Here is a 14,057-nt window from a genome sequence, read left to right as displayed (position 1 = left end):
ATCCTGTGATTGATCTATTTTGGGGTGGGTAATGAAATGAGACTACCATAAAATACAGTGGAAGAGAAAAAGTTTAATATTTACTGGCACCATGTTTAAGTTCCCCAGTTATTCTGGCTTCAGGAAATTCTTCCATATTCTCTTTTCCTTTGGTACTAGAGTAGCCTGCCACCTTTTCTTGTTGCCAGCCCCCTCTTTCCATTCAAATTCTTATCCTATATCTATTCCTCATCCCATTCTCAGAACACAGAAGTCCCTGTCTTTTGCCCATAGATGAAACTGGAAAAGTCCTTGCTCTTTATAATGCAAAGCAAATCAACATTTTTATTTGTCTCATTTGTAATCCAGGCTGCTTCTGGAGGCCATGTTGCATAAATTAAAGGGTTCATGAAGGTTTATTCTCACTGAAAATTAATTTGCCTCCAAATAATTTACCCTGATTCTGTAGAAAGAAAAGGGTTACTATTTGGGTAGGGCAGCAGAAATGGGGTAGGGGAGAAAACATTTTGAATGTATATTTTCGGAGGGGAGGGAAACCCTTTTGGGTATAAAGAAAAACCTTTTAATTGACTCACTATGAGACACACAGTCACAAAGATGTTCATAATTGGGTTTCAGTCATACAATGTTCCAACACTGGTTTCCCACTACCAATGTCCCCAGTTTTTCTCTTGCTATTCTCCCCCATAGCTGACACTTTTCATCTCTCTCTCTTTTTTTCTCTCTCAACTTTTCTGCATGGAAACACTGTATGAATGTTGCCCTCTTAAACTGATGTGAACAGCAGAATAAGTTACAAATGTATCAAATGGTAAATATTTTAAAATTATATTTAAAACCTAAATTGCAGTTAATTTATATAGTTATGCAACCTCTGAGAGGAGTAGGACATTCTAATTAAAAATATATACATATATAAATAAAGGAAGAATTTGACTATCTTAAATTAACATCTTTGGATTTAAGAAGAGTCAAGCAAACTATAAAATTTAACAATTATGATTGCATAGGGTTTACATTTTAATTAGATCTCATATAAATGCAAACTAAACAGAAAGATTTTAATATGAAAGAATACTTTTTGAACAATTAGCGAAAAAAGAAGAAGTCCTACTGGTTAATAATTACAGAGAAAGTGCTCAAACCCTAATAAAAATAATATTTTAAGATATCATTTTTCACTTCCAAACCATCAATGTTTAAGTATATATATACATAATAGTATACTAGGAAGTGAAATAGCACTCAGATGTATCAATAAGAGGTCTATAACAATAAACTTTGGGTAATTATTCATTAGTGGCCTTAAAATTCTTGAGATGTTTTAGTTTAATGACTATTTTGGAGGTTATTTCTCCCAAAAAATAACTCTAAATTTACAATCAATTTTATTAATTGTAGAATTAATCATAAGATAAAAACTTTGTAGAAAATTCTTTAAGTTCAACTTGTGGGTTTGTGAAGTCAAGCATGAGAATAGCTTTTTTTAAATGTTTATTTATTTATTTATTTATTTATTATTCTTAGGTTTTTTGGATCACACCCAGAAATGCTTAGGCTTTACACTCAGGAATTACTCCTGGTGGTGCTCGGGAAGGGGGGGTGCCCTATGGGATGCTGGGAATTAAACCCAGGTTAGCCATGTGCAAGGCAAATGCCCTACCCACTGTACTATTGCTCCAGCCCAGAGAATAGCTTTTTGATTCCTTCCTGCAGTTCCTTTTATAGAATTGGAGAAGTTTCTAGACATTGATAAAGTGACCAGTAAGCATGTGAGTTGAGAATTGGAGAAAATTAAATGAGGTATAAATGTCTGAGAAGAACATGTAAGGCAAGACCAATATGGCCAAAAGAAAGATTTGAAAGCATTCCTGCAGAACCAACACCAGGACTATAAAACCAAATTAAGTACAGAATTTGACATGATGCCTCATGAGAAACTCCACTGGACAACCCATCCACTATCTCCAGGTGGTTCATAGCCATGGGACAAAGACTGTGTCTGACTTTAGAGCTCAGGAGTGTGTGCCAAGAGAGGGGTAGGGGGATGCTGGGGCAAAAATCTTTGTACTTTGTAATGAGAAAAGGAACAGGTTACTTCAAATCTGCACCATACTTACATTTTCACCCTAGTGTTGTTGCGCGTTCATGGATGCATTGAGTACACAGTTTTTACAGAAGTCCAGTTTTGTGCTTGTACTTGTTGACTGGGGAAGAAAATGGGAGCTGAGGGAAGATCCATACACAGACATGGCCTTATTGCCCCAGGACACAGTTAAGAGTTGCAATCCCAGAGGCAAGTCCTGCTCATCAAGAGAGCATCTGAATAAGATCTTGGAACACTGGCACTTGCTTAGTGAATCCTAAGAAATTCTGTCCAACTCAGCCCCTAATGTTGGTTGGCTAACAAGCATATCAACCTCTGGAATAACTAGCAGAGGGCTTGTAATCAGACACATGGTACACAGCAGGGCATAAATCAGTATGTCATGCTCTGGCATGACATCTGATAACAATCTCCCAAATAGACACCTAGACACTTTGGAGGCATTTCTTTTTTTAATTGAATTACCATGAAATACAGTTACAAACCTTTCACGTTTGAATTTCAATCATATAGTGATCAAACACCCTTCCCTTCACCAGTGCACATTTTACACCACCCAAATTCCCAGTATCTCTCCCCCCTCCACAACCCAACCCTTCCCCTTGTTAAGCCTGGGATTCTAGGTTCCCAAGCAGGGAGATGGACAGAAACATGAACTCGATAATGCAAAAGCAATAGGAGTTTTATCCCAGCATACTGGGGTCAACTATCTCACCCACAGAGTGGTCTCTTGATAGCGACCCCAACTTCAGCCAGCAAGCAGTTTATACAGGGTTTGATTAGATAAGAAGTATATGCCTTATTGTTTCAGAAAAGAATCTTACCTGGTTACCAAACAAAGGTGTTTTGGCAAGTGTCTAGGGTAACAGTAGTCAGGCAATAGTTAAACAATAGTTTCCACTATGGTTGCATATGCTGCTCATTCTTTTTATGGTTAACAAAAGACAAATTCTGGGGCATTTTGACTGGGGCATAATGATTGATTGAGCCTACTGGTTGGGCCCAGGAACTTTCCAAGTGGGTTCAGGTTGGCTAGTTACATATTGTTTCATTGCTGGGTAACTGAAATAGTTTCAGTTCTCTAAGGGAACCTGAGGCCTAGCTGATTTTGCTGATTTCTGCCGCTTGCCATGGCATCAGTTTCACCCTTACACCCTGCCTGTGTGGCTGACAATTTCCACAATACTCTCTCTCTACTTTGTTTTTTTTTTTTTTTTTTTTTTATTATAGTTTATTTTTAATTAGTGAGTCAACGTGAGGGTACAGTTACAGATTTATACATTTTTGTGCTCATGTTTCTCCCTTACAAAGTTTGATAACCCATCCCTTCACCAGTGCCCATTCTCCACCACCAGTAAACCCAACATCCCACCCCCCCTTCCCAGTCCCGTCTCCCCCCACCCCACACTGCCACTATGGCAGGGTATTCCCTTTTGTTCTTTCTCTCTGATTAGGTGTTGTGGTTTGCAATAAAGGTGTTGAGTGGCCATTGCGTTCAGTCTCTAGTCTATATTTGGCCCGCATCATCTTTCCCCCACATGACCAACAACCACATTTTACTTGCTGTTCCCTTCTCTGAGTTGCCCAGGATGACTCTCTCTACTTTGATTCCATTCACTATTTCGACACCAGTCCCACCATTACTATTTGGAATTTTTCCTCCACCACTCAAACCTACCGAAAGGGCAATGCTAGACAATTTATTTTGTATTGCTTGTTATGAATAGCATAAGATGTTGCAATGGTGGTCACGTGCTCCTGGAATTCCACAATTTTAGATAATTAGGGTCTGGAGAGATCGCTGCAGCAAGCTGCTCAGGTCCAAGATTCTTCTGTGTGTCTCTGAATCAAGGGCATTAAGGAGCTTAAACAGTAGCTGGGGGCAGTTTGTGGGCATCATCTCAGGGTCCCTTCGGAGCATGGTGATGAGAGTGACCAGCTCATCCCCATCCCGTGAGGCCTTGCATTTGCCGTTACTGCTCCTGTGTACCTGAGCTTCTCATTGGGTTCTGGAAAGTGGCAGCTGCCAGAATTCCTAGGGAGAGGCAGAGGGCCAGCACCTGCTCTTATCTGGAGTTGGTGAAAGCGGCCTGGGGAAGGTCTGGAGGCATCTCTGCAGCGAGCTGAGCAGCTCCAAGATTCTTTTGTGTGTCCAGCACTTCTTACCTGAAAGGGTTGAATAAGTCTGGTTCAGAGTTGCTGTTGGGTTGCACAAGCCCAAATTATCTGCTCACATCCTTCTAAAAAGGTGAGCTAGAACGCCAGGTTTCTATAAAACTAGTACATTGGGAAACACAGGTGTTCAGATCAAACTACACACAGGCTATCAGCAAGAACTGATGCCCCGCTGGTCATCTTTCAGAGCTGCTTGAGTGTAGCACCCAGGCATAGGTGAGGCTGCACCTGAATTAGTTCATACAGCAGCAATAAAGGCCCATTCTAAGTTGAAGCCACAAATCTGTCCAAGCAATCACAGCATCACACCATGTATTGCTACCCAGGAATGTTGAACTGTGACTTTACACTTGCAACTGGTACTGGAAATTGAAGATCCCAGTGGCATTAAAATTAGCATGGTGAGTGGCTTGTATTTGATATACATAAAATCAGTTGTTGTTAAGGTTGGCCAGACATTGACTTTATATTGTCAGACACCACCAACAACATTCTACTATCGTTAAATACAAAAAGAAGATTCCACGCACTTCCAGAAATGGTCCTAGAACATAGAACCAAGAGTAAGCCCTAAGCATTGCCAGATGTGTCCCATAACACTATATATATATGTATATATATGTATGTATACACACACATATACACATGCCTTCTTAGTTTGGGCAGCCTAGCTTGGCCCTGAGGTTTTATAAGCCTCTCCTTGCTCGTCCTTCTCAATGCTGCCATATTGGGGACTCTTCCAGGGTCAGGGGAATGAAGCCCATTTTTGTTACTGTTTTTGGCATATCAAATATGCCGTAGGTAGCTTGCCAGGCTCTGCCATGTGTGTGGCATGTTGTAACGATCTACATGATGACAAACATGCCACACACCTTGTGCATGGACGTGCTGCTCATGTACAGAAAGTATTGGCCAGTTGGTGACAAAATCAGTGCAAGGAGTCCAGCCCTGCACCTGTCTGCATCTCTGGGAAGCACCTGTTGGTTTGCTCTTTGCCGGTTGGTACCATTGCCACCCCCTCGCCATGATGAGGCTGTGAACCATCGGGGGGGGCACTTTTAACTCACATACATCGGCATCAGAAGCATCCATTGAGGAACTGATGGTGCAAGCTCAGAAGATAAAGTATGACGTCAATGAATTAACCGAGATGAGAAGGCATCGATCACATCACGCCATTTTTGACACTGAAGAACTGTTCCTCAGAAAAGTAGAGGCATTGGTAGTCCTCATCAACATGAACTTGGCCATGAGCATTGATTTATTCAAATGCCCTAATTTGATGGCTACATTTGAATAGATGTGGCACATTGCTGGCAGTTTCTATCTTCGTTGTTTATGCACCAACATCCAACTACAACAAAGAAGAAATTGAGAAGTTCTACATGGAGCTGGAGAAGTTCTATAAAGAGGACCACGCCTTCTACAAGGTCATTGTTGGTGGTTTTTAATGCCAAGATAGGACCAAGAAGGTCACCCAAAGAACTCCACGTGGGACCCACGGCCTAGAGTGGAATGAACAGGGTGAGAAACTATCTGAGTTCATCATGTTGACCAAGACCATCCATGGTAATTTGCAGTTCTAGAAGGCCGAATCTAAACATTGGACATGGAGTCTCCCAGGGGACAGTTCCACAATGAAATTGACCACATCATATTCAATTGACGTTTTGCCTGACCGATGTCACTGTTGTTTCAAAATTCCAAATGGGATCAGACCACCATCTCCTTTGCGCGAAATTCTACTTCATGGAGTGGGGAGAAAGAGCTGCAAAGTTTAAGAAAAGAACTCCCAGAATGACCACCAGTTGGGAGCTCTTTGGCACTGTAACACTGTCGTCCCATTGTTCATCAATTTGCTCCAGTAATGTTTCCATCTTGAGACTTGTTGTTACTTTTTTTGGAATATCTAACATGCCACGGGGAGCTCAGGCTCTGCATGTGGCAGGATACTCTCGGTAGCTTGACGGTCTCTCTGAGAGGGATGGAGGAATCAGACCCATGTCAGCCGTGTGCAAGGCAAATACCCTACCTGCTGTGCTATCACTCCAGTCCCTCTTTGGCTCTTGTGGCAATATAAGAAGATGCTGTCATTGACAACATCAAAGAAGAATACGATCAACTGGTTTAGCACCTCCATGATTGTGTAAGGAATGCCGAGAGAAAGAAAGCCACAAATAGACGCCTGTCTTCAGAAACTCTTGAGCTCATTGCCAAAGTGGTATGGCGTGAGCCTCAGGCAATCACAAGCTAATGTCCAAGCTCTCAAAGCTAGGCAGAGAAGCAATAAACGAAGACCTCAAAGAGAGAAAAACAGCAGTGTTAGCTGATGTGGCAGAAGCCGGGAAAACTATTCACAACGCCCACCTGTCCCTCACCAACTATAAGACGAAGATGACTGCCCTCCGACGTCCTGATGAATCTACCACGTCTTCCAGAGGGCAATGGAAAAGGTTATCCATGACTTCTACTCGGATCTCTTCAATAGCCACATCCACATGCCCACATAACAAATTCCGCAGGATGGATATGTTGTTCCTAGTGTTCTCCCTTACGAAATCTGACATGCCATTTCATTAGTAAAGAAGCCTACAACACCCAGTTCAGAGAAGGTCAGACCCGAACACCTGAAGAATCTGCCGCCAGTACTCCTCAATACACTGGCTCAGCTCTTCACATGATACCTGTCTGAATGCAAAGTTTTGTCCCGATGAAAAACCACAGGACTGTCCTGTTTTACAAGAAGGGAGATATCTACAACATCAGCAACTATTGCCCAATTTGCCTGTTGTTCATCATCTATACGTTATTCACTCAAGTCATTTTGAATAGGATTGGCAGAACACTATATGAAAGACAACTATGAGAGCAAGCTGGGTTCCAAAAAGGATTCAGCACAATGGACCATATCCACACGGTGACCCAGCTCATTGAGGTTTCGAGAGAGTTCAAGATGCTGTTCTGTCTAACATTGGTTTAAAGGAGGTCTTTGATTCTGTTGAGACTGAAGTGGTCATCGAAGCCCTAGCCAAACAAGGTGCTCAAACTCAGTACATCAGGATCCTCCTTGACCTGTATTACAGATTCACCACCTGGATTTACACCATTCTACAAGAAAGTGATCTGTTTCACAAAACTCTTCAGTGCCACCCTCAAGAATGTCATGCAACGACTGGAATGGGAAGGAATGGGAGTGAAGATAGATGGTAAGGTCAGCAACTACACCACCTCTGCTACGCTGATGACATCATTCTAATAACACTAAATATTAGCCAATTGGCACAAATGCTGGTCGACTTCAACCGTGAGTGTGGAAAGGTTGGACTGCAGCTGAAACTCATGAAGACAATGTTCATGAAAAACGGACTAGTTCCTGATGTTCCATTTGCTTTTAATGGAATGAACATCTCCGAATACTGCAGTTATGTACCTTGATTGAGAACTCAACATGACAAACGACCTGGCACCTGAGCTGAGCAGGAGAAAGAGAGCAGCATGGAACACCTTCAAGAGCATCGAAGAAGTGGTTAAGAGGATGAAGAACCTCCAGCTCCAGGCACATCATTTCAACTCCACCATTCTTTCTGCACTAACATACACTGTAGACACTGGGTCCTAGGAAAGTAGGATGAGAACGTTATTCGGGTATCCCAAAGAGGAATCAAAATAGCTATGCTTGGAGTATCACGTTTCATTCAAGTGAGAGAAGGAATCTGGAGTTCTGACTTCAGTCGACGATTGAGAATCAGGGACGCTGTCTCATTTGCCAAGACGTCAAAAATCAGATGGGCCAGAAACGTAATGCTATTTGGAGATGACCGCTGGACTTATGGACTGACTTCCATGGGATGTCAAAAGAACGCCTGGCTGACCACCTACAAGATGGTCAGACTTCTATGCCAAGACCCTGAATGAACAGTTTGAGGCTCTTTGTGTTCCTGGAGCAAGCAGATGCCATTGGGCTACACCAGCACGTAACAGGGATGAATGCAGATGTTACTGGAACCCTCTCGAGTAAATTGATGAGCAATGGGATGACAAGTGATACAAGTGATATGTACATATTTATATGCACGTAAATATATCATACATATGTGTGTGCAGTAGGATGCCTTCCCACCAGTGCTAAGGGAGGCCTCTTTGTGCTCAGGTTCAACAACATGATGCTGCTTGTACCTTTGAGGTTCCTCGTAGCTCTTAGGTAATCACAGGTGCTGAGTATTCAACTCGAAAGTCATTTGCCTTAGCCATTTGATTGATCTATCTATCAACTATCTATTATCTATCTATCTATCTATCTATCTATCTATCTATCTATCTATCTATTGTATTACTCCAAAATGTGTTTTGGGGTGCCTTTTTAATCTGCTTCCCCTCAAAGGGGCTTCCTTCTATGAGCCTTACTTCTCCTTTGGTAGGCAGGTAGAGGACAACAGAGAAGCTGATACACAAAACTCTGCATGGCTAAAGATGATGGTGATTATATAGTATCTTTGGCACATCATTCACATGAAGTTGGAATTATGACATTGTACAAGATGCTTCCTCTTGCATTTTCTCTTTTGAAGAAGGATAAAGGAAGTCCTTTGTTACCGACATGCTCTTGTTGGAGGTCATCATAGCAAATAGGTTTAAAAGTTTTAAAACTTTCCAAGAATTTGTACTTAGTGGTTCTGATAATGGCCTCTACTTTCTTGAATAAGTCACAAAATCTAAAATAAAAATTGCCAAATATGAACTCTACAAGAAGAAAAGATCCCACCCCATCAAAAAATGGGGCGAAGAAATGAACAGAAACTTTAACAAGGAAGAAATACGAATGGCCAAAAGGCACATGAAAAAGTGCTCTACATCACTAATCATCAGAGAGATGCAGATCAAAACAACCATGAGATACCACCTCACACCACAGAGACTAGCACACATCCAAAAGAACAAAAGCAACCGCTGTTGGAGAGGATGTGGGGAGAAAGGGACCCTTCTACGCTGCTGGTGGGAATGCCGACTGGTTCGGCCCTTCTGGAATCGTCCATATTCTGGAAAACAATATGGACGATTCTCAAAAAATTAGATATTGAGCTCCCATTTGACCCAGCAATACCACTGCTGGGAATATATCCCAGAGAGGCAAAAAAATATAATCAAAACGACATCTGCACATGTATGTTCATGGCAGCACTGTTTACAATAGCCAGAATCTGGAAAAAAACCCGAATGCCCTAGAACGGATGACTGGTTGAGGAAACTTTGGTACATCTATACAATGGAATACTATGCAGCTGTTAGAAAAAAGGAGGTCATGAATTTTGTATTTAAGTGGACCGGCATGAAAAGTTTCATGCTGAGTGAAATGAGTCAGAAAGAGGGAGACAGACATAGAAAGATTGCACACATCTATGGTATATAGAATAACAGAGTGGGAGACTAACACCCAAGAATTGTAGAAATAAGTACCAGGAGGTTGACTCCATGGCTTGGAGGCTGGCCTCACATTCTGGGGAAAGGGCAACTCAGAGAAGGGATCACCAACTTTAATGCAGTTGAAGGCCATGTGGGGGAAGGGAATTGTGGGCTGAATGAGTGTTAGATACTGAGCACAGTGGCCACTCAACACCTTTATTGCAAAACACAACAGCTAATTAGAGAGAGAGAACAGAAGGGAATGCCCTGCCACAGTGGCAGGGTGGGGTGGGGGGAGATGGGATTGGGGAGGGTGGGAGGGATGCTGGGTTTACTGGTGGTGGAGAATGGGCACTGGTGAAGGGATGGGTTCCCGAACTTTGTATGAAGGAAGCATAAGCACAAAAGTGTATACATCTGTAACTGTACCCTCACAGTGATTCACTAATTAAAAATAAATAAATTTAAATAAAAAAATTGCCAAATATCTTACTTTATATATGCCATTGAAAAGTTATACTCAAAACAACAACAATTAAATACAAAAAAGGTTCTATTCACAAGATAAGCATGCAGGCATATCTAGTTGTACCAAGAGGTGAAGAATCAATTGTAACTGTCCAAGTATATTAAAAAAATAAAAGATGTGGTTTGTTCTAAGTTGGCCTATAAAATTTCATCCTGACCCTTTGATTCTTTTCCTTACTGGAAATTCTCCAGAGTCTAAGTGACCTTGCCTCTGGCTTCCGGGAAGACATTTTTATTCATTCCATTTCACACCAGTACAAAGAAAGATTGACCTAACCCACAACTTCTCAGGGTAGAATACTGATGAATGCAGATGGTCCTAGGAAAGACAAGCTTTAGTTATTATTTTTTTTTCTGTAAGTCAGGAGCATAGATAGTCTCTAAGTTTAAAGAGCAGCATACTCTCAAAACCTCACTAGGGAACTGATTTTAATATAGGATATTGAGCATGCTTGCAGGAGTATTGCTTTCTCAAATATGTTGTATATGAATAGAATATGCTGTGGAAAAGGGCATCAAGGAATAATACAGAGGAAGGAGGTTTTTAAAATTAACAGATTGCATTATGATTTTTTTTTAGTTTCCAAGTACAAAATACAAAAGCAAAATATAGAAATATATTTATCTGGAAAACTAATAATGAGGCAGAAGCAAACAGTGATTAAGAGAATTTGAAGCCAGATCATATGCTTTTAAACCTTCTGTCGTTGGGCTTGAAAGAGAGTAGAATGGTTAGGACACATGCCTGGCAAGTACCCAGCCCATTTGATTTATAAAAACTACATGGTCCCTGAACACTGGAGGCCTAGAATCCTGCTGGGGCCCCTGTACCTCCTAATTACTGAGGCCTCCCTCTCCAAGTCTAATATTATCTAAATTGCTTGGGATAGCAATTAATCTAAGCTCTTTTTTTATTTATAAAATTAGGATTGAAAATAACCTACCACAAAATGTTGAGATGAAATTCAGTGAAGCAATATGAAAAGCATCTATGGTGTGAATAGCTAGAATGGTGTGAATGATAAATACTTATTAGCTATTGAACAGTAAGAAGGAGGAGAAAAAGACTTTCAAGATTTATACTTGTAGTAGCCATAAAAAAGTTGAGTGTAAAATATTACTAGTGTAGACCTCATAGGGATCATTTCTATCACCCATTAAATTAGACATGAAAAGTAAATTTTAGCTCCCAAGTTGACCAATCTAACACTATTTCTTTTCAGAAAAATAAAATCAATTTAGTTTCCTTGTCTGTTTGATAAATTAATTACACTAAATCATTTCTAGGGAGTTTTCCAATCACTAAAACATATGTATCCTAAAAAAAAATTGTCAACTGAAATTCAAACATGTTACAATATCTAAGTAATTTATTTTAAATGAATATGTAGGTTCATTTAAAATATATAAAATTGGTGCAATGTATATGCATATAGCACACACTTTTATACATATATATATCAAACATTTTAATTTATTTTTTACCCTCTTGAAGCAAACCATGTGTTTAGGCTAGTTTGGTGGTCAAAAATGATTGTTTTATCTTTTTCCCCAGTTTTGTTCTGAGTAGACATCACAGATTTAGATGCCATTGCCTCATAGCGTCAATTTTAGATAAGAAGGCTGGGTGGTTAGTGTTCTATCACTAAAATTTTCTCGAAGTAGAATTTTCTAAGTTTACCTGCTCTGATAGAAGGAACATATGATCCTTTGAGACATTTGTAGGAGCTTCAAATATTGTGTTTTAACATTAGTTTGAACAGTACCTGTTATTTTATTGAGGAAGGCTATTTTCCAAGGGAGTCTCATTGCATTTCCTAATTCTCCTTGAAGTAAGAACTAAAATTCATAAAGCCAAATTCTAGCCTGACTGAAAGCCTTAGAATTCTCACGTGGGGGGGGGGGGGGGCGGGTCCATTTATTGTCCAGCAGATGGCACTGTTGCTTCAAAGGAGTAACTTACCTTGGGCCTGGAAAGTGAATTTAGAAAAGTTAGACTAGGGGCTGGAGCAATATTACAGCGGGTAAGGCGTTTGCATTGCACGCGGCCGACCCGGGTTCGATCCCCGGCATCCCATATGGTCCCCCAAGCACTTCCAGGAGCAATTCCTGAGTGCAAAGCCAGGAGTAACCCCTGAGCATCGCTGGGTGTGACCCCCCCTCCCAAAAAAAAAAGAAAAGTCAGACTAGATTTTTTGGTCCAGTGGAAACAATCAAAAATTGTGAGAAGCAGGAGAAAAGCCCTGCTCAAGGAATCTTGGGAATAATGGCAAAGCAAGTTTTAAATAATTGTCTTTCCCAATTTCCCTTTCTAGGGGCTAATGTGAACATGAAGACCAACAACCAGGATGAAGAGACCCCCTTGCACACCGCTGCCCACTTCGGCCTCTCGGAGCTAGTGGCCTTCTACGTGGAACACGGAGCCATAGTGGACAGCGTGAACGCCCACATGGAGACCCCACTGGCCATCGCTGCCTACTGGTCCCTCCGTTTTCAAGAGCAGGAGTACAGCAGGGAACATCACCTCATCTGTCGCATTCTGCTCGACTACAAGGCAGAAGTCAACGCCCGGGATGACGACTTTAAATCTCCACTCCACAAGGCAGCCTGGAATTGCGACCACGTGCTCATGCACATGATGTTGGAAGCAGGAGCCGAAGCCAATCTCATGGATATCAATGGCTGTGCTGCCATCCAGTATGTGCTGAAGGTCACCTCCGTGCGCCCAGCCGCCCAGCCAGAGGTCTGTTACCAGCTGCTGCTAAACCACGGGGCTGCTCGAATCTATCCTCCGCAGTTCCACAAGGTGAGGCGCTGTCTGTGGGTGCCAATGGGGACTGAGTAGTAGGCAGGGTACCAGAGATTCAGATGGGTTTGTTTTAAAGTCTCCAGGTAACTGAAGGCTTATTTATTAATTTTTAAGGTCTTGTTGGGTCCCACCTAGCACTGCTCAGGATGACTCCTGGCTCTGCACTCAGGAATTACTCCTGGTGATGCTCGGGGACCATATGGATGAAGAGGATCCAACCCTGGTGGGTCTCATGTGAGGCAAATGTCCTACCAGCTCCAGCCCTTTTAAGGATTATTTTAAAGCGTAAGTCTTTGGATTAACTGTCTCTGATCCTCTGGCCAACCTTCCATTTAAACATGATCCTAATGTAGTGATTGCAAACTCCAGACCTCAAGGGACATGCTGCTCCTTCCCATCTTTTGCACCCCTCGCTCCCGCCCCCTCCCCCTGCCCTGCCCCCATCCTGGCCTACAAACTGCCTCTAGGTGCAGGTGCCCTTTAAGCTCATTAAAGGCCATGATCCAGAGACTCAGAGATGAATCTCGGAACCGAGCTGATCGCGCTGCAGAGTTTGCTCCAGACCCTAATTATTTAAAATTTTAGAATTCAAGGAGTGTTCGGCGGCTTTTACAGCTTTTACATCTCATGCTATCATAACAAGCAATACAAAATAAATTATCTAGGGGCTGGAGAGATAGCACAGCGGGTAGGGCGTTTGCCTTGCACGCGGCCCACCCGGGGTCAAATCCCAGCATCCCATATGGTCCCCTGAGCACGGCCAGGGGTAATTCCTGAGTGCAGAGCCAGGAGTAATCCCTGTGCATCGCCAGGTGTGACCCAAAAAGCAAAAAATAAATAAAAATAAAAATAAAAAAAATAAATTATTTGCAGTTGCCTGTGGGGCAGGCTGGAGTAGTGGTGGGAATATTTGAAATCATGGTGGTGGGAGAGTGTAATGGTGGTGGGATTGACGTTGAAATATTGAACGTAATCAATTACTGTGAATAACTTTATGAAAATAAAATTTTAAAAGATTAATAAAAAATAAACATAACC

At 41.7% G+C, this 14,057-nt stretch overlaps 1 protein-coding gene across 1 annotated transcript in view; it reads left to right on the top strand.

Annotated features, from left to right (window-relative positions):
• Positions 1-14,057, top strand: part of ASB4 (ankyrin repeat and SOCS box containing 4) — a 75,276-nt gene that overhangs the window by 39,426 nt on the left and 21,793 nt on the right. Inside the window, exon 3 of the mRNA XM_004602198.2 lies at positions 12,526-13,016. Within this exon, the coding sequence (XP_004602255.1) occupies positions 12,526-13,016 (491 nt within the window). The remainder of the gene's footprint in view (positions 1-12,525; positions 13,017-14,057) is intronic.

This window comes from Sorex araneus, chromosome 1 (genome assembly GCF_027595985.1).
Source record: "Sorex araneus isolate mSorAra2 chromosome 1, mSorAra2.pri, whole genome shotgun sequence".
Lineage (NCBI taxonomy): Eukaryota > Metazoa > Chordata > Mammalia > Eulipotyphla > Soricidae > Sorex > Sorex araneus.
This window is presented reverse-complemented; position numbering and strand designations above follow the sequence as displayed.